The sequence below is a fragment of the Vipera ursinii genome, assembly GCF_947247035.1.
Source record: "Vipera ursinii genome assembly, chromosome: 3".
Taxonomy (NCBI): domain Eukaryota; kingdom Metazoa; phylum Chordata; class Lepidosauria; order Squamata; family Viperidae; genus Vipera; species Vipera ursinii.
Genome location: NC_139516.1, coordinates 36,687,830 through 36,707,687, shown reverse-complemented (window position 1 = coordinate 36,707,687; position 19,858 = coordinate 36,687,830). Strand labels below are relative to the sequence as shown.

The 19,858-nt window shown below is 38.4% G+C and overlaps 1 protein-coding gene across 1 annotated transcript in view; it reads right to left on the bottom strand.

Moving 5' to 3' along the window:
* DENND2C (DENN domain containing 2C) overlaps positions 1 to 19,858 on the bottom strand; it is a 69,960-nt gene that overhangs the window by 996 nt on the left and 49,106 nt on the right. The window contains exons 10-19 of the mRNA XM_083361063.1: positions 19,665 to 19,734; positions 17,000 to 17,077; positions 14,271 to 14,411; positions 13,846 to 13,994; positions 12,714 to 12,891; positions 12,182 to 12,223; positions 9,843 to 9,948; positions 9,346 to 9,585; positions 7,987 to 8,073; positions 5,227 to 5,254 (exon numbers count right to left, since the gene is read on the bottom strand). Coding sequence (XP_083217189.1) covers positions 5,227 to 5,254; positions 7,987 to 8,073; positions 9,346 to 9,585; positions 9,843 to 9,948; positions 12,182 to 12,223; positions 12,714 to 12,891; positions 13,846 to 13,994; positions 14,271 to 14,411; positions 17,000 to 17,077; positions 19,665 to 19,734 — 1,119 coding nt within the window. The remainder of the gene's footprint in view (positions 1 to 5,226; positions 5,255 to 7,986; positions 8,074 to 9,345; positions 9,586 to 9,842; positions 9,949 to 12,181; positions 12,224 to 12,713; positions 12,892 to 13,845; positions 13,995 to 14,270; positions 14,412 to 16,999; positions 17,078 to 19,664; positions 19,735 to 19,858) is intronic.

The following is a 19,858-nucleotide window of genomic DNA, read 5'->3' as shown; positions in this document are numbered from 1 at the left end:
CATGATGTAAAAAAAAATGTTGAGATTCTAGAAAGAGTGCAGAAAAGAGCCACAAAGATGATCAGGGGACTGGATGCTAAAACATACAAAGAACAGTTGCAGGAATTGGGTACATTTGTTTAATGAAGAGAAGGACTAGGGGATTAAATGATAGCAGTATTGCAATAACTAAAGGGCTGCCACAAGGAAGAGGGGCTCAACTTATTCTTCAAAGCACCTGAAGGCAGGACAAGAAGCAATGGATGGAAACTAATCAAGGACAAAAGCAACCTAGAACTAAGGAGAAATTTCCTGACGGAATAATCAGTGGAACGGCTTGCCTTCAGAAATTATGTGTGCTCTATCACTGAAGGTTTTTAATAAGAGATTGGACAACTGTTTGTCTGAAATGGTAGTGTTTGTTATTCAGTTAGCTTTGTCATCAGACCTGGGAGCCTCAAAGGACAGATGAGATCTTAAGATGGCTTCTTTGCTGATTAAATCATGAGCGTGTTTGTGTCTCTCTCTGTGTATTTATATTTCTATGTTTGACATGTTGATTGTCAAATTTTGATCATGTGACCATGGAGATGATGCAACCATAGTAAATGTGAAAAACTGTCATAACTCATTTTTTTCAGTGCAAATTCCAAGTTAAGCTAAAGTAGAAGAAAGCAAACCAGTTTCCACAATATGATTTGGTAATATATCTATCATTTTCAGAGATAATTGTTTTGAATCCTGGACCCCACTGACTGGGAACAAGTGAAACTATGGAATTAACTTAAATACATTGTTAAGTGGGAATGCAAAGATAGATCACCAAAATCAAGAAACAGAAGAAAGAAAACAGGCTGGAAATTGCCAAGAGCAAAAGAGAAGCCAATAATCTGTGCTGTACTACTCTAATTTGCAAAAAAAGTCAAAGAGCATAGTGAAAAAAATGGAACTAAAATTAAATATAAAGAAATAATGGCAATAGGTACAGCAACCAGCCTTAGAATACACAGTAAAGATATTGAAGTGGTAGATAGTTAAGGTAGAAAGTATCAATAACAAAGGAACATTCAGTCAGTAAGTATATATCATAGACTAGCACTTGGTAGAGTTGTCATAAAGCCTTGGAAAGGATATTCACAATGTTGGGAAGTCTATGTTGAAAAGAGCAACAGCAAAGTGGATGTACACTAACAATGAGTACACCAGTGGAAGACTCAAAAAACCAAACTGAAGATAGATCCTCCTAGAGAAAATCTATCTGTGTGGTCACTAAGAATCAACTCTAATTTGATGGCACATAATTATTTTCAATCATTGGCAATCCCCCTATGCAGACACTAGACCATGAAATAAACTCCCAGGAAGGCTAAAACTACTTTTATTGAGATCAGCTATAACAGCAGTATCTTGCAAGTGTAATTACACTGAACTACAGCCCCCTTCTTATAGTTCAGTAAATTGGATAAGCGACTACTGTGCCACTTTTGAATATTATCTGGACATTCTGGACTTAAAAAGAAAATGCCTTAGCTTCCTTTGCCTAGGCAATAGCACCTCCATATCTCCATCAAGATAATCTTCCTTGCTCTCTATAATTATCTTGAATTATGTCCATAAATTTACAGCAAGTTCTAACCATGTTGGTTTAATGCATTTCTGTCGAGCAATAGTATTCATGAGATAGGTCACATTCTGCACAATCTGTACCTATCAAAGTTCATAAAAACCTTTAAAATATATTCATTCACGTTATAGTGAAGCCATTGTTGTGTTCCGCCTGGTTTTATGCGTTGAGCAAGAAGTGAAGAAAAAATAGAAGTATATTGGACAGTGGCCACACAACTCCAACAGATAAAAGAAAGATTCCTCAAAACACAAAAATAGTACACTTTATTCCCAAAAGATTTTGATTTCTTATTGCTTGATCTTTGTACATACAGTTTTGGTTTCTTCTATACAGCATAAATTAAGGCTTTATAAAGAATGAGCAAAACTAACATCCACACATATGTGACAAGGAAGAAGGATGACTGCTAAGAAGTACCCAGAGTCTCAAAGAATATGTCTTGGGCTAGGTTAACCCAATTATTGCTCAAAAGTGGGCTTGGCTCAAAGTTTTCTTCCTATTTTTATGAATACTGTAAGAGCATAGTTTAAGTGCTAAAGTATATTCCAAAAAGCAATTCTTAACTGCTGCTATTCAAGAAATAGGGAGGGCTCTACATATTCTGAAGCCAGATTCTAAAACTGCAAAGCAACTAAATCAGATTCTTTTCTTTGGGTTAGGGACTTGCTTGTGTCACTGTTATATGTTTATTGTGCTTCTGATATTCTCCAGTATAATTTTCCCCAACTGTTGCCTTCTATATAAATGGACTGCATGATTGATCATGGTGACTGAATTCTGGGAGAAGAATCCCAACATATGTAAAGGATGCTGTGGAGGAGAAAGGCTGATTCCATCCAGGGACTGATCCACATTTCTTCCCTGCCTAGTACAAAGATGGGCTGCGTATAATTGTTTGTGTGTTTCTGTGGAGGAATGGAAAGCATCAGCCTCAGTTCACTTTAGACTTCTGGGAAGGCAACCACCATCTGATTTAAAAATGGTATTTAACCCTCTCCTCTGGTACAAGCAAGATAGTCCGGTCCACCAATTGCACTTCATTCCATCCTAAACAAATTTCTGTTCCAGTTGCTGTAGCAAATATGCCCCCCCCCTACCTCTTGTAGTGTCTCAGATGCCATTTTATATAGGCGTGCATGCCGTGACAGGATGGAGCTTGATCTTTTATACAGCATCCCAGTAGTACAATAGTAAATGCCGGTCATTTCTCTTTTTTTATTTTAACAGATTTAGCAGTTTTCCCTTCTAGTCCAAGAGACAGGAACTGTGGTGATGCATGCTCAGCCATAAGACGGTGAAATGCTTAACACTTCTTGGTTTTCTTTTGTTTTAACTAGGTGAAACTGACAGGAGTTCTGCCAAGTTTTCTTTTTTAGATCATGTGATAGGAAGAACTGCAATCTTTTTGCTTTTTTTCTCCCAGTCCTCAAAACTATCACCCACTTTCACGGCATAGGTGGAAAGTAAAAGCAGAAGAGGAATTATCAATCATAGACCATGGTAATCACAGTCCAAGTAGAATATCTGAACCATTACTAAGATCAAAATAAAGAAATAGATTGAAATCCAGTAACAGATTTCTTAAAATGGCTTCATTTTCAGGCTGTTTATTTTGGGAGACAAGCAGGTGAAGGCTGCAGAAAAGCCCTCAGTCTGAACCACGCGAGTACCAAACTGCAAGTAAATCTCACCAGATTCCAAAAACCATTGTTTTGAAATTACTTACATTGGGTGGGCTGTTGACCTTGGCCAAATAAAAATAAAAAGGACATTTCCTAGGCCCTTCAATAAAGTATCTGACTCCACATGGAGAATCAACAGGGTCAAATGTCTGCCTATCTGTTTCAAAGATGGACAGTGTTGATACTCTATTGAAGTCATGATAAAATTTCAGCAGTTTTTTGATATTATCTTCCTATACATTTACTGAACTCCTTTCTTGGACAGAAAGAAGAACAAAGACTCAGGAACTGTTGCCCATTAAAAGCAGCATTTTTGGGGATAGAGGCAAGCCACAAACTTGTTTCATCCAAAGGTCAGTTTAACCACACAGCAGAGAAACAGCCCAGTACCGTACTTCAGCATTCTGCACTTCAAAGAAAAATCCCCTTTCACTTGGGACATTTTTGCTCACTCTCATGCAACATAACTTATTAGTCTAAAACCTTGCAGTATTGCAGGGGTGTCAAACTGCCAGCCCACAGGCTGGACGCGTCACGTGGAAACCGCGCCAACCCCATTGCTGGCAATGGCAAAACAGTCCCGATACATCGCGCGACGTCATGTCTGCACTATTGTAAATGTGACATTTTACTGGACAAAAGCCGTTAGCTAGATACTGTACAAGAGATCTGCAGAGTAGAATGTAACTAATCATGAGATTGCTATAAGTCTATATCATAATAAACCATGATTTAAGCATTATTTCATAAATCATATTTGAGTATATTCATTACAGCAAGCCAATAACCATGGTCACGAACTGCATTTTGGCTTAGGTCAATGTGTGAACCTATACTTTCTGTCATATTAGATTAATGTGTTACGTGAATCCAATATTTAGGTAATAAATCTTAAGCAGATTATATCAAATGCTAGGCATTTACAGGAGTGGCTAATAAGAAAATTCAGTATTTATTGAAAGCAGTTGACAGACTTAACATTAGATGAGGAAGCATATTGTTGGATGATATTCAGCTGTGGGAAAAGAGCAGAATGAAGCTTCAAAGGAAGAATCATTTGTTATTCCAGTTTTCACTGCAAAATAGACTGCATGAAAGTTATCATCTGTCCCTTTACATCAGTTCTGCAGCAAATTAGTCTATTTCAATGTCAACATCTTGGCTTTGAAAAATATCCATGCTCAATTTGGGAACAAACAGTCTTCTCCTGACAAATAAACAATAGTTTAGCATGAGGTATATCCTCTGTCATATATGAGATGGACTTGTAATTAAACAGTGTGTATATTCACAACAATTAAGACTAACATAGCAAACAGATTTCTTGTTTTGCTTTCAAAAGTGAAAAAAGCTTTACACCGCAGTAATATGTCCAAACAATAGTTAACCATGAATGATCAAGCCAATAGAATATCTGATGTGATGGTATTATAGTCAATGAGAGATTATAACTTCCAACCAGCCTTAAGAAAGGCTTTCTTGTGCAAAAAATCTATTCAAGGAAATATTGGCATAGCCACTTTGCTGGATTCCTGGTTCTTTCCTGGTTTCTTCCTCTTTTTAAAAGGTACCAGCTGAATCCTTGGGATTGCTTTGAGCTGAAGTCTTGAGATTGCTTTGAGCATATTTTTAATAACACGAGGAAAATCTTTTCCAGCCATGCAGTATAAATAAGGATATAGTTTCTGCTGTTATTTCTGCTTTATAGATCATCTCTGTAAACAGAAGTTCATTTTTTGCTCAGTAATACTCCAAGTAGACCAAGCAGAACAGAGATCGAGGATGCTGTTCATATTTGGTGCTCATTTTTCCAGTCATCTGAAATTCTTTAAGTGGGACCTGAAGAATCTAATAGAATACCACAGTGACACAGCCATCTCATTATGGCTTGCCAATATCGTAAAATAAAGCTTAGCGATTCTGCATTTGGCTTCTCACTTCTTTTGTAGAAACTTCATTTTATTACCTAAAATACAACAGATTAAAAGAAAGGTTGATATGTTACCATATGGAAGACAACTACAAATAAAATAAAAAGAACAGGTTTGTCTGTTTGAGTCAAAATTCAAAGTAGCTAATTTTGACCAATGGAATTTTAGGCTTGAATTTTTCAGAACAGAAAAATTTCCCTCAGGGAATGGTAGAGGGAATACAATATTTTAAAAGCATCTCCCAACACACTTAAAATTTAAATACAGTTTTTGAGGATCTCCAGATTCCCCTTACAAATGAGATGCAGGAGGTGCTATGCAGGCTTTTAATAGCAATACCCCAGTCATACAACAGAAGAGAAGAGAATATACAAAGTTTTCTACAAGAAATTTGCCTGATGGAATCCAAATGGTTTTCAGCTCCTAAAATCTTAAGCTTCTTTAGCACACAACTGCAGTGTTCTGTTTTCAATGATAGTGAGCAAGGGATGGTGATTATAATTTACAATTTACATTTCTATATACCCAAAACAGTTCATTCAGCCTTGGTTTTAGCATTCTAAATACTGTGCATTCGTGCATGCAATTTTTAGAATTAAATTAACTGGAGCAAGTTCAGACAAATTACCTACTTAACAACAAACACTGCTGCCTAGATTATAGTCAAATGAGGCAAAAAAAAACCCAAGACAGAGATAGAAGGATGGTTGGAAAAATGCCAAAGAAGTAAAAGACAAGAGAAACAGGAAGGAAGGAGTGAAGCTGCCCTGCTTAAGCCAAGTCTCACCACTTACAGTGCTTAGAGATGAATATGACTGCCTCGGACTTTGAAGAGGAGGACTGCTACAATATTAGAAGCTGCTTTAAGTTCCATTTGTTTACATCCCAGTAGTGTTAGCTTCTAGTGCAGGGGTCGGCAACCTTGGCTCTTTTATGACTCGTGGACTTCAACTCCCAGAATTCCTGAGCCAGCTATGCTGGCTCAGGAATTCTGGGAGTTGAAGTCCGCGAGTCATAAAAGAGCCAAGGTTGCCTACCCCTGTTCTAGTGCAATGCTCTACATTGTCACTTGGCAAAAATATGCAGCTATGAGTTCAGGTAACTGAATATGTAACTGTTAACTGAATAACTGTTAGCAGAAGCATTTAACATGTTAGCAGAAGCATTTAACCATTTCCATCCTACTGCAAAATTTCTTAATACTGGTAAGTGGCAATAACAAGGGTTACAAATTTTGGGTGGGCATGCCATGCACAGCCTTGACCTCCTGAGGAAAAGTAGATTTTAAGGGTGGGGAAATAAATAAATAAAATCAGCATACAGCTGATTGATATCGCTGTACCAGGAGTTACCAGAGTCAGGAAAAAAAGAACTGGGAAAAATTACGAAATACCGTAACCTGGCCATCGAAACTGCGCGACTACGGATGAAACGTGTAACAGTGATACCCATTTGTCATCGGGGCACTGGGAACGATGTCCAAAAACTTTGCAAAATACATCAAGAAACGGCAGCTTCCTGCAATAACTCCAGCAATGCTACAAAAAACTGCGCTACTCGGAACACCTTACATTTTAAGGAGGTACCTGGTTGATACCTAGGACGCTGGCAGCAACCCGTGTCAACCATCAGCGCCAGTCAATTTGAATGTTCAGTTGACTGAGGTTCATGTTTAATGAATAAAAGATAATAATAATAATAATAATAATAATAATAATAATAATAATAATAATAATAAAGTTGGAAGGGACCTTGGAGGTCATCTAGTCCAACCCCCTGGTCAGGCAGGAAACCCTATACCATTGCAGACAAATGGCTGTCTAGTCTCTTCTTAAAAACTTCCAGTGTTGGAGCATCCACAGCTTCTGGAGGCAGGTTGTTCCACTGATTAATTGTTCTAACTGTCAGGAAATTTCTCCTTAGTTCTAGGTTGCTTCTCTCTTTGGGTAGTTTCCATCCGTTGCTTCTTGTCCTGCCTTGAGGTGCTTTGGAGAATAGCTTGACTCCCTCTTCTTTTTGGCAACCCCTGAGATATTGGAACACTGCTATCATGTCACCCCTCATCCTTCTCTTCATTAAACTAGACATATCCAATTCCAGAAACCGTTCCTTGTAAGTTTTAGCCTTCAGTCCCCTAATCATCTTTGTTGCTCTAGTCTGTACTCTTTCTAGAGTATCAACATCTTTTTTACATCATGGTCACCAAAACTGGATGCAGCATTCCAAGTGTGGCCTTACCAAGGCATTGTAAAGTGGTATTAACACTTCATGAGATCTTGATTCTTTTCCTCTGTTAATGCAGCCTAGCATTGTGTTGGCTTTTTTGGCAGCTGCAGCACACTGCTGGCTCATATTTAAGTGATAGTCCATTAGGACTCTGAGATCCCTCTCACAGTTACTGCTATTGAGCAAGGTACCACTTATACTATACCTGTGCATTTGGTTTTTCTTGCCTAAATGTAGAACCTTACTTTTTTCACCATTGAATTTCATTTTGTTAGATAGCACCCAATGTTCAAGCCTGTCGTAGCTTAGCTGAAGTATAAGCTTTAGTTAAAGTGCAAGAAGCAAAAATTATTCCTCAACTACATTACTAAATTTCTGTTTGGATGTTAAGATAAAGATTCTAACTAAACAAAGTTAGAAAGTCACACTATAAAAATCATTCCAGTTGTCAGTACCATTTTAGGAATCAAAGTAATATTATCACGGTCAATGTGGATCATAAAAACTAGACTAGTCAAGAACAAATCTAAGGGTGACTCACCCAGACTGCGAAGGATTTTGTTCATTCCACTTGGCTCAGTCTCTGGAATGGTCTCCAAGTATTCCATGGCACGAACTTCAAACAAGCCTTGAAAAAGAAAGCAAAATTTCAATCAATGCCTTTGCTACAGAAAACATCTTTTTTTCTTCTATATTTTAAAAGTTGAGCTCTGAAAAAGCAAAAATACACATAGAAAATCAGAAGAGGATGTTTGAAACTTAAGGGTAGAAAATCTCCCAATTTGCCAGCATTAAAGTTAGGTGAAATGTGCAATATATAACTCACTATAGAAATATGCACGAGTGCGTGTACACATACACACACATAAACTATACAATTTGCATGTATTAATGGATAGATGCAAACCACTCACCATATTTGGAGATGGAATTTTACAATTATTTCTCAAAGAAAAACAAGACTGATTTTTTTTCCTTTGCTCAACTATGAAAGCAAATGGTGAAGTCAGGATAGACCTCATGAAAGTCACAATTTCTTATGGATTCTGTCTCTCAGATTCCAACTGCTGCAAGTCAGAATAGCAATCTGAAACTCCAGATGTTGAACTACAATTCCCATGCAACAGGGCCAAAAGCTGCTTGTTCAGCACCATCTGGAAAGAATTTTAGTTCAGCAATATATGCATGATCATAGTTCCCACACTTTTCAAAAGTGAAGGGAAAGAGTTGATCTGTTCATTGAACTTGCAAATGTTTTTCCCTTTTCATTAATAAACTAATGAAGACATTTATTTTTATTTATTTTATTTATTTTAATTCCATTTAAAGATATATACATTTAAATTTTATGCCTTTGCAGTGCAGCACATGGCAACACCTAACTAATTTCTAGGTAGTAGTAGGACAGGATAACCCTAGGAAATCCCAGGGCTGTCAGCTAGACTAGGAAATTGGGGGGGGGGATCCCAGAAAGCCAGAATAATCCACTTCCCTCTTATTAGCACAAAAAGAACATGAATGTGTTGATATAGTCACCAAGAGTCAAGCTGAAGTTATGTATGACTTTATCTTCTTGATATTTTTAAGATGACAAAGGCTGGAACTTTGAAAATAGATATTTCTAGTGCAACCAGCCGAATCTTTTAAAAGCAAGAGGTACTGTATTTGTCCTTATTAAACAGTTAAATCATTCCAGTCTTCTATGTCTAGTTATAAAAATGTTTTGGCTTATGGCAGCAATAAACATTCAGTTTCCAAGCTAAAAACCTACTAAAATTCAAAACAACAAATCGTTTGAGGACATCAGTACCTTCAACTTCCCAGCAGAAAAGCAGCAGATACTTGTAAAGAGAATGTTATCCTGAATTTGTACTATTTTTGTTCTACACAAACAGCTTACCTTTTACCCCACTCTTCCGCAGCTCTCGGTCCTGGATGAAACCAGCAAACATCTGTGTCTCCATGAAGATATCTAGGAAATGGCGCACACTGCGGGATGTATGGGACTTCCAGAAGGGCTCCCGCTGGAATACTCTCTCTCCTTTCTCAGTGACATGCATGTGCAAAGAATAGTGTCCCACGATTTCCACAAAAAAGCGCACAAAAGCCTCTGATACTAGAGAGTCCAGTGTCACATCACCTGCAGAAAGAGATGCAGTGTTACACAGTCAATCCAGGAAGTGCTGCAATGGAGAATTAGTTATTAGTGTGCAAGGCCATTTTTTTCAAATTGAAGATGTAAGCATATGTATAAAAGATACAGTATTTGGGGGGGGGGACATTAGCTGGACTTCATTCTTGCTATTTTTTCACCCCATCATGGATTCATTCAGAGCAGAAATACATCTATTTCTCTAAGCAAGGTAAGGGGCAAAATTATTTTTCAAACAACGTCACCTTGTGTGTAGCAGCGTTCCTGAGACAAGATTTCATTCCTTTCTTCTAAGATCTGTACAAGTGCAGCCTGAAGCTTGTGAGGTAGAATTTCATCCTCATCTGAAACCTTTGAAATAAAATAATGGAGGAGACAGAGAAAAGATAATGGGGTGAACTGTATTAAGCATCAGTACCAACAACTCTATGAAATAACTTCAGTGTCAGTGTATAGATGCATGATTAAGTCACATGTTATAAAGTGTAAATAAAATTAGCCATATATAAGTTAATTTACAACAGGGCCTATATATAAATTGCCAGTATAAAAATGTGGAAGTTGACAACATAATACTTTCTTTTTTTTTTTTTTGCCTTCCTTCATAATACTTTCTGTATTAGCAACTGCATAGGGAGGGATTTTTTTGCAAGCATCCTGATACTAAAATTAACGAAGGGTTCAGACAATCTGCTAGAACAACACAACTCAACACCTTTTAAACTTCTGCTTTGCAGAATAAGACAATGAGCAATTAGTCAGTCTGTATTTGTTTGTCTTGCAAAAGCAGCACTTTGGTCAATAGCAGACAATGGTCACCAGCAAGTACATCATGACATTATTTCTCTACATGGGGCTGCCCTTGAGGACCACCCGGAAGCTCCAACTGGTACAGAATGCAGCCGCGAGAGTTGTGTTGGGAGTCTCCCGATACTCCCACGTTACACCTCTGCTCCGTGAGCTGCATTGGTTACCAGTTGCCTTCCGGGTGAGATTCAAGGTACTAGTAATGGTATTCAAAGCCCTACATGGCAGGGGTCCGGAGTACCTGAGGGAACACCTGCTGCCGGCATCGACTTCCCTCCGCCCTGTGCGTTCCCACAGAGAGGGCCTCCTCAGGGTGCCACCGGTCAGAGAATGTCGACTGGTGGCCCCCAGGGGGAGATCCTTCTCTGTGGGCGCCCCGGAGCTATGGAACCAGCTACCGGTTGAGCTCCAGACGGCGCCCGACCTTCGCTCCTTTCGCCGCGAGCTAAAAACATACTTTTTTGAACAAGCTGGCCTGGCCTGATGAGGGGATTGGGGGGGGGGGTTTGCTATTGTTATTTTATTGGTTTAAAGATGTATTTTAGTATGTGGGCATTTATTTAATCTAGTTTTAACTTTTGTAATTTGTATTTTTATTCTTGCCCTGTTCACCGCCCTGAGTCCTTCGGGAGAAGGGCGGTATAGAAATATTATTAAATAAATAAAATAAATTATTTTAAGGAACAAAAAACTGAAAGTAAACAAAAAACCCACGTGTCTAGACCAGGGGTCGGCAACCTCGGCTCTTTTATGACTCGTGGACTTCAACTCCCAGAATTCCTGAGTAGCTGGCTCAGGAATTCTGGGAGTTGAAGTCCACGAGTCATAAAAGAGCCGAGGTTGCCGATCCCTGGTCTAGACAATGAAGGGAAGTAGAGGGGGAGAAGTCCACTGGAGGTTTTCCTAAGTGCCTTGCTCTATGATACACGGCTTGTATGATTTGGCCTTCTGTATGATATGATTATTTCTAAACAGCAGCAACCAATTAGATGAATCAAGGCACAGAAAGGAAGGAAACATAATCCAATTGCCTTTGGAAAAACCACCTTTGGGATGAACCTTGTTATTGGCATATTGCAGCATAGGGTTGGAGTTGATAACAGTATAATGTGAGTGGAAAAGCTTAAATGTATTTACACTTGTGTTGTGATTCTAATTCAGCTCTTCCATTGCTATATAAATCAAAATCAAAATATTAAGCTAAGCCTGGCATGTAGCATAATGACATATTCAGACAGTTTACTGTTCTGGGAATAGGTTTATACACTGCCACCCACCCCTACCACCAATAGCAGAAATCTAGAAGATCTGCTTGGTGGTTTTACATCAATCAAAACAGGATATGCTGTAATTGTTCTCAACTATATTCTAAACATATTTAAAAATAAATCACAGTTCAGGACAGAGCCTAGCCAGCTTGCTTTAATTAAACTTTTCTTGTAACTCAAACTGCAACATATTTGCTTTGTTTAATGTAGAAATAGTGATAAAATATGAAGACTTCCTTGGGGCTGAGCTCAACTCCTAAAGACTACATGGACACATCTATACAGTTTTCTTGGCAACAGAGATTTGACGTTTCCTTCTTCTGGGATTTCCTCCCCCCCCCCACCAACTTTCCAGTCTAATTTACAGCTCTAGCAGTCTCTCATCCAAATATTAACCAGGTCAGATCATTCTTAACTTTTGGGGGTTGGGCCAAATACTGTCACGGCAACTTGGTGCTGCTATTTCCTATGACAAAGCAGACGCTAGTCGGACCTATTATTTTATTCACCTTTTGCAGAAACTTATCAGCACAGAGATCAACGATCAGTACCTAAGAAAAGGAAGAGGTTTACAATTAATGTAAATCTTCAATTGCTTCAAGCAACCCCTTGCCCCCCTTTCAATCGCATGAAATGTTAACAGCTGACCATAGGGCTACTCTTTTGTATTAAATTTCTGCTGTTCTCATTAACTATTAACAATTTGGAATGCAACAAGTTTACTATTTCATAGCATTAATTCAAATTCAGCCCCTGTGAAGAAATTAAGAGAAAACTCTTATTGGCTTAATAACTGGCTGGATACAGCTACCACAACACTCAACAGAGAAAGCAAGTCTTTCAGAATTCTGTTTTAATTAGTTGTGGGAATAGCCTTTGGACAATTACCAGTCTCACATTTAAAAAGGCAAACCAGCACAATATCAGTGTGTGTCTTTGACCTTAAAGATGAATTACCATGTTTTTAAAAGTAAGTAAGTTATACAGTCATTAGATACAGCATAGTAAAAATGCTCTGCATTCTGGTTTCACGGATCTCACCTCTTCTATAGGCAGGTCCTGGAGATGTGTTAAGGAGCAGGACAGGATGCCAATAAGAAAAGGAGTAGGTGAACAAACAATATCTATCATGGAGGCTGGCAGGACAGGGATGTAAGTGTGTTGCCAGGTAAATGGGTAGAGGGTTGCAACCACAGCATGGCCACATTTGGACAAGGTACTATATGGAAAGAACATGAAATGAAAATTGTATCAGTAAATAAAACACCAGTGTCTGAACCCCTCAAGAGATGGTTGTACGAAGAAGCTAAAAAGTAATGTATGAAGTGGTTCTACATAAGAAAACCCCCCCAGAAATGTCTCCTTCAAAGCAAGTGAAGTGCAAAACTGAATGTTGTCCCACATTAAAGATGTTTTGAATGATACAAGGCAGCATACCCAAGAGAAGGTCTAGAATTCTCTTTATCATGCTAGAGCTCCCAAGGCAAATTATTATAAATAGAAGAGCAGTCCCATAGGTTTCACCAGCATTAGGAAATATAGCAGTTCCTGGAAGGCAATTCTATGCACTTCTCCCAAAGATGAAGTCTATACCAGATTTCCAGAACAGCATTTAATTCTGTGTGCACTAAATATTCTATCCAAATACATGTTAGAATGACATATTTTTTCCTCCTGAAAAACAGATACCTCACTTTCTAGGTACTCTTCCCACTCAAATGCAATGTATTAGCCTGCTTTTGGGCTGAAGAGTGTTTGCCTGTACATTTTTGTCCAGCCTATATATACATAAAGGTAAAGGTAAAGGTTCCCCCGCACATGCGTGCTAGTCGTTTCCAACTCTAGGGGTCGGTGCTCATCACCGTTTCAAAGCCAAAGAGCCAGCGCTTGTCCAAGGATGTCTCCGTGGTCATGTGGCCGGCATGACTAGACGCCAAAGGCGCACGGAACACTGTTACCTTCCCACCATAGTGGTCCCTATTTTTCTACTTGCATTTTTATGTGCTTTCGAATTGCTAGGTTGGCAGAAGCTGGGACTCGGGATTCGACCCGCCAAACTGCCCACCTTCTGATCGACAAGCTCAGCGTCCTAACCCACTGAGCCACCGCGTCCCTCATTATATATACATAGCATAGCAAAAATCACAAGTTTATAGTAGCGTGAAAGAGTTACCTTAGATTGTCAGCAACAAAGATCACCCTTCTTTCTAGCAGAAGAGAAGCACAAACTTGGATCAAATGAGAGATATTGAGGCACTTTAAGAGACATTCAAAATCTACATGTTCTAATCGGGAATCCAGTGGACGGCAAAGCTCAATCACCTAAAAGCAAAGAAATGAAAAAGAACCATGGATGACAAATGCATTATTTTATTGTACTTGCTTGGTGGACGGCTGGAAGAGATACACAAACTAGACAAATAGAATCCAAAATAAAGATTGAAAGCCTTCAGGTTGCTTTAGACAAATTAATTCCATTACTTCTGTGGGAGTAGAAGTAATGGAATTAATTACTTCTACTGGATGATGAAATAAGCTTGTTAAATCACCACAACTACAGGGACCTTCATTGGATGAAAATTATATCTTAGCTTTTACCTCATTGCCAGCTCCGGGCAGGAAGCTTTTCACAGTGATGGTACGCCCAGGAGCAGGGAATGGTGCTTCCATAACACTGCGCATGAATGGGTGAACTAGGGCAGGGGACATCTCACGTCTCTTCTCCACTTCATCTAATATCTACATAAAAAAAATTGCTGTTACCTTTTAAGACAGTAGAAAGGAAGGAAAAAGTAGGGAGGACTGAAATAATATTTTATATCTTTAATGTGTATCAGGTTGTATGCAATTTTGTGTATGCGCGCACGCACACACATGCACATGTGTGGCTTCAAATCAGTGCAGGTTGTTTAGCAACATTTTTTCAAGTGGCTAGCCAATACTTTCTTCCTAGGATGAGAGAGAGTGGCTGGCCCAAAGTCATTCAGCTGACAGGTCTGGACTCTTGGTCTCTAGGCTGATGCCTTTACCATTGCATCAAACTGGCTCTCAATGCGCACATTTATATTTTGCAAACTATTTTGGTTTTCAAACCTTCATAGAAGCCAATTTTTTTAAGATTATTAATCCTGAAAATAGACACACCTAGCCCCTAAGAGTTTCCCAAGCTATCTTCAACTTTTTTCTTTCCTGTTCATTATTCTTTTAATTTTAAGTCATGTCCACTATTTTCAGAATGTATCCTCAGCATTTTGACAAGACACTGGACACTCTGAATTTTCATTACAGAAGCATTAAATAAGATTCTGCAGCAGAACACAATTTATCCTAGTGCCAAAGCATTTTGGCATCCTTGGCCAAGTCATATTCCGGCATATTCTGCTTTGGCTCATCTTCTGAATTTTTTTAGGAATTTCAGAAAGATGACTTCTTGTTTTATTTTTCTTTGACTTTTTGAACTTTACGCTTATAATTTTCAGCCTTCAGCCTCAAGACACAAAACCCATTGATTTTGCTTGTCAGATTGCAAAAAGTGATCACATGACCTTGGGACACTGCAACGTCATAAATAGGAGTCAGTTGCCAAGAGTCTGAATTTTGATCACATGACCATGGAGATATGCAACAGTCAAGTGTGTGAAAAACAGTCATAAGTCACTTTTTTCAGTGCCATTGTAATTCCGAACGGTCCCTAAAAGAACTGTTTCCACCTTTGTCTTGCTTCAGGAGCACATCAGCTTCCCAAGGTCCATAGCTGTAATAATAATTTCTTTTTGGTGTCTTACAACATTTGGTTAGTGTGCAGTAAATTACCACTCTGATTTTGTAAGTCTTTTTTGAAATATACAAAGAAAAAGTTCTAAAGCAACAAAAATATCAGATTTTATACTCAAGTTGTGCACACTATTTTGGGATTCTTTTCCATCTTTTTTTTTATTAAAGAGTTTTACAAAACCAAAGTTTTACAATATATCCCCAAATCCCCCCACCCCAAACCCGCCCACTTCCCCCCCCCCACTTCCCAGAGCTAAATACAGGATTATAGTTGCAATAATCATATTCTAAATAAAAATTATGCATAATATACAATTAACCAAATTCATAATGCGCTTTAACTCTCTTTTAACATAACTACAAACAACGTACCAATAACAATATCCCTCTAAAATCTACTCATAAGCTAAGTGGTACTTTTTAGTCCCATATTTGTTTTGAATACAATTTATCCATCTCCTCCAAACTGAAATATATCTCTCCTGTGAATGATCCTTCAGATAAGCAGAAATCTTAGACATTTCTGCAAGATTCGAAACTTTAAACACCCATTCTTCTACAGTGGGCAAACTATCCTTCTTCCAATATTGTCCCACCAGTAACCGTGCTGCTGTTATCATGTTCAACATCAAGTTAGTTTCTTTAACATCACAATCTTCAACAATGCCCAATAAAAACAATTGCGGGGAAAACTTTATCTTTCTCTTAAAAATCTTTTGAATGTTCCACCAAATTTTAATCCAAAAAGCTTTTATATTTCTACAAGTCCACCAAATGTGGAAATAGGTAGCTTCTAAACTACCACACCTCCAACATTTAGACTGTAAATTAAGATACATGTTGGACAACTTCTTGGGAACCAGATGCCATCTATAAAACATTTTATAAAAATTTTCTCTTAGATTTTGAGCCTGGGTAAATTTAACATTTCTGACCCAAATTATCTCCCAGGTGTCCAACGAAATTGGTTCCTGAATATTTTGTGCCCATTTTATCATGCAGTCTTTAACCAGTTCCGTTTCCGAATCCAATTCAATTAAAGCATTATATATCCTCTTTATATGTGCAGAATTTGAATCTCTAATTTGATTTACTAAATTTTGATCTGTAGTTCAGATCTACGGATTCTTTTCCATCTTGATACCCCCTAAAATTTGGTGTCCTAAGCAGCTGCCTAGGTTGCTTAGCTCTAGGACAGCCTTGAAGTAGCCAACATATTTCTGTCTTCTGCAAGTAATCAGTTCTGGCAAAACTGCATCTGGCAAAAACAAGCTATTGTATAAAGCTGTCCTTCCTCTTAGTAGTTTCAATAGCTGGAAATAGAAAGCAGCCCACCAGGACAAAACCTAGTGGGCAGTTATACCACTTCCAGGCTTGGGTTGTGTTCACATCCTGCCCCCAGAGCAGATTACTTGCAAGAGCATTGAATCCTCTGTAGAGAAATGGTTGCCATGCCTGTTCTACGCAACCAGTTTTGTATCAAAAAGAAGTGTAATTCCCATAGATATTTGCTGTTGAAAAGCAAGCAGCAATATGAATGCAAACTTCCTCACCTTAGAAAAAAGGTTGAAACAGCCTAGGCGGCTAACCATACAGTAGACCTCAGGTAGCCGCTTTCCTTTCCCTTCTGGCTAAAAAGCAATAGAAAAAAAGTGTTACTCGAGTATCCCAGCATCTAATAATAGCTTTCCTTATCTTCTTTTTTTAACTTGACATACCAGTCCCATTAACTGCTAGACTGCTAACTCCTTTGCTATTTATCTGTTCTCATCTAAGTTTGGCTCATTTTATCTAAAATACAAAGCAGGGGTCCCCAAACCCCAGTCCATGGACCAGTACCAGGCCATGGCATGCCAGCAACTGATCCACACAAACAAGGAAAGCCCCATCCACAGGATGCAGGCAGCCCACAAAACCACACCCCTTCTGGTCTGCGGAAAAACCTCCCTCCACGTAACTGGTCCCTGGTGCCCAAAAGGTTGGGGAACTCTGCACTAGAGCACATTGCAAACTATTTATTTATAAGACTGCTAACAAATAATTGTTGTTTACCAGCTCCTGCACAATGGAGATAAATACAAATTGCTGAACATTTCTATCTGTTTTATTATCACCTTTAGCAAGAAAGCACTTGGATCCAGATTCTTTCAGGTACAGACTCCAACGGATAGTTAAAACTGCAGAAAGAACAATTGCAACCAGCCTGCCTTCTGTAGAAGATCTGTATATTGCATGGGTCAGAAGGAGAGCTGAGAAGATATCTGCAGATCCCTCACATCCTGGACATAAACTGTTTCAACTCCTCCCCTCAGGGTGGCACTACAGAACATTGCAGGCCAAAACAACTAGACTCTGGGATAGTTTTAACCGTCACTCCAGCAAATTGCTGAACTTCTAATTCTCACAGTTCTATCTAATGTCTGTGTATATTTACTATACCCATGTAGTATGGCTGTATTATTATCACTTATCCTTCTTATCCTCTTTACTTCCCCCTTTTATTAGTATTATTACTATGATTATGATCATTAGTCTGCTGCTTTGCATGTACTGTATACCGAGAGCTTAGGCACCAGAAACAAATTCCTTGTGTGTCTAATAAAGTAAAGCCGATAAAGTATTCTATTCTATTCTATTCTATTCTATTCTATTCTATTCTATTCTATTCTATTCTATTCTATTCTATTCTATTCTATTCTGTTTCTGTTTCTGTTTCTATTTCTATTCTAAAATAATAATATAAAATTCACAGTATCAGTTAAGCATATGGAGGCTCTATATGTATGTTTCACTAATATAACAAGTCCTTAGACTAGCACCTTCCGTAGGTGCCTGACTTTCTCTCATGTGTAAGGTTCTGTGTTACAAGTTTTCAGAAAGCATTTTTCCTCAATATAAGCTCTTCTTCAGATCATAACTACCACTGGTTGAATTTAATTTCCATTATAATGTTTTTCTTCTGATTCCTTTCATGAATTTTTAATTGAGGGAAAGACAAATGTTGGTGGATTTTGAGGTTGTTCCACTGCAAAGTTCTGGGACAGTGGGGTATCTACATTCACTTCCAATGCAACACTTGATAAATTCTTTCATTTAGTTTCTACACTAAAGAGTTGCTGGGAGTCAAGTGGCTTGTTACTATTGTTGTTTGTTGCAAGATCAAACAGATGTTCAGACTCTTATTTGGCATTTTTATCCACCTAACAAGTCTTTCCCAAGGACCTGGGATAGACAGATGTTGATGTCTGATGGTGTTAAAGGTATTGTTGCAGGATGTAAGCTGTTTCAAGTAAAGCTCCTTTAGTAATTGACTTATGGTGGTTTTTGTCATTGCCAATGGTGTTCCAGGGGTGTTGTTATGGGATAGTACCCAAGGCACCTATTACTATTGGTACTACCTTTGCTTTCTTTTGCGCAGTCATTCTATTTCTATTTGCAAATAGTATCAAACTACAAAATCTTTGTATCTTGTTATCTTCTCCAGTTCTTTCTCTTCTATTCTGCTATCTCCAGGCATTGCAACATCCACCATCCAGACTTTCTTGTCTTTCTTATTATTTGGTCTGAGGTGTTATGTGGCAGGTGCCTGTCTGATTGAATTCTTAACTCCCAGAGCTTCTTCTTTATTTTCTATTATTTTATCTATGTTATGATCCCACCAATTCTGCTTTTGTGAATACTTTATCTTGTATTATAAACTATGATTGATCTGCTAGCCTTTGTTCTGTTGTTTCTGATTCTGGATGTTGTTTTTCCCAGAACTGGTAAATTAGTTCTGCTTGCGGAACTTGCTTTGTAATAACAGATCATTATTTCTTATATTCTACAAATATATCTCTCTAAATTTGTAATAGGTAAACTCATTTTCTTCTAATAGGTCTGCAACTGCTGGCCCTGGTTACTCAGCCAACAGTCCTGAGTCCTATAGCCCAATTTTCACCAGATGTCCAGGAACTTCCAACACTTAGCACAGTTCTTGTTGACCCGGGCAACGACCGAGATAGTATGTGTTTCTGTAATTTATGTCTCATCATATTATGGGAGAAATAATCTTCAGCTGGCTCTTCTGGTGAGACCTGTCCAGTATGCTTGAAGCTCTGTATAATTCTCATCTTCCTCAGAACACACAAGCCCTACAATCACATCAAGGTAGTGCCTCACTAGAGGGAGGGGGGGTGTCTCAATATTATTATTCCTATTAATATAGGGGCTACTTACCAAGAGCCTCTTGCAATATCCAAACCAGCGGCTGCCATCCTCACCAGTTAGCACAAAGGAAAAGGTTTCACTGAACAACACATACACAAAAATGACTGTTAGTTTTATTAAGGAAGCAAGAGTGCAAAGAGTTCTTATATCACAACTGGATATAAAACATATTTCTCCAATCAACTTTCCATACGAGGGTTTTT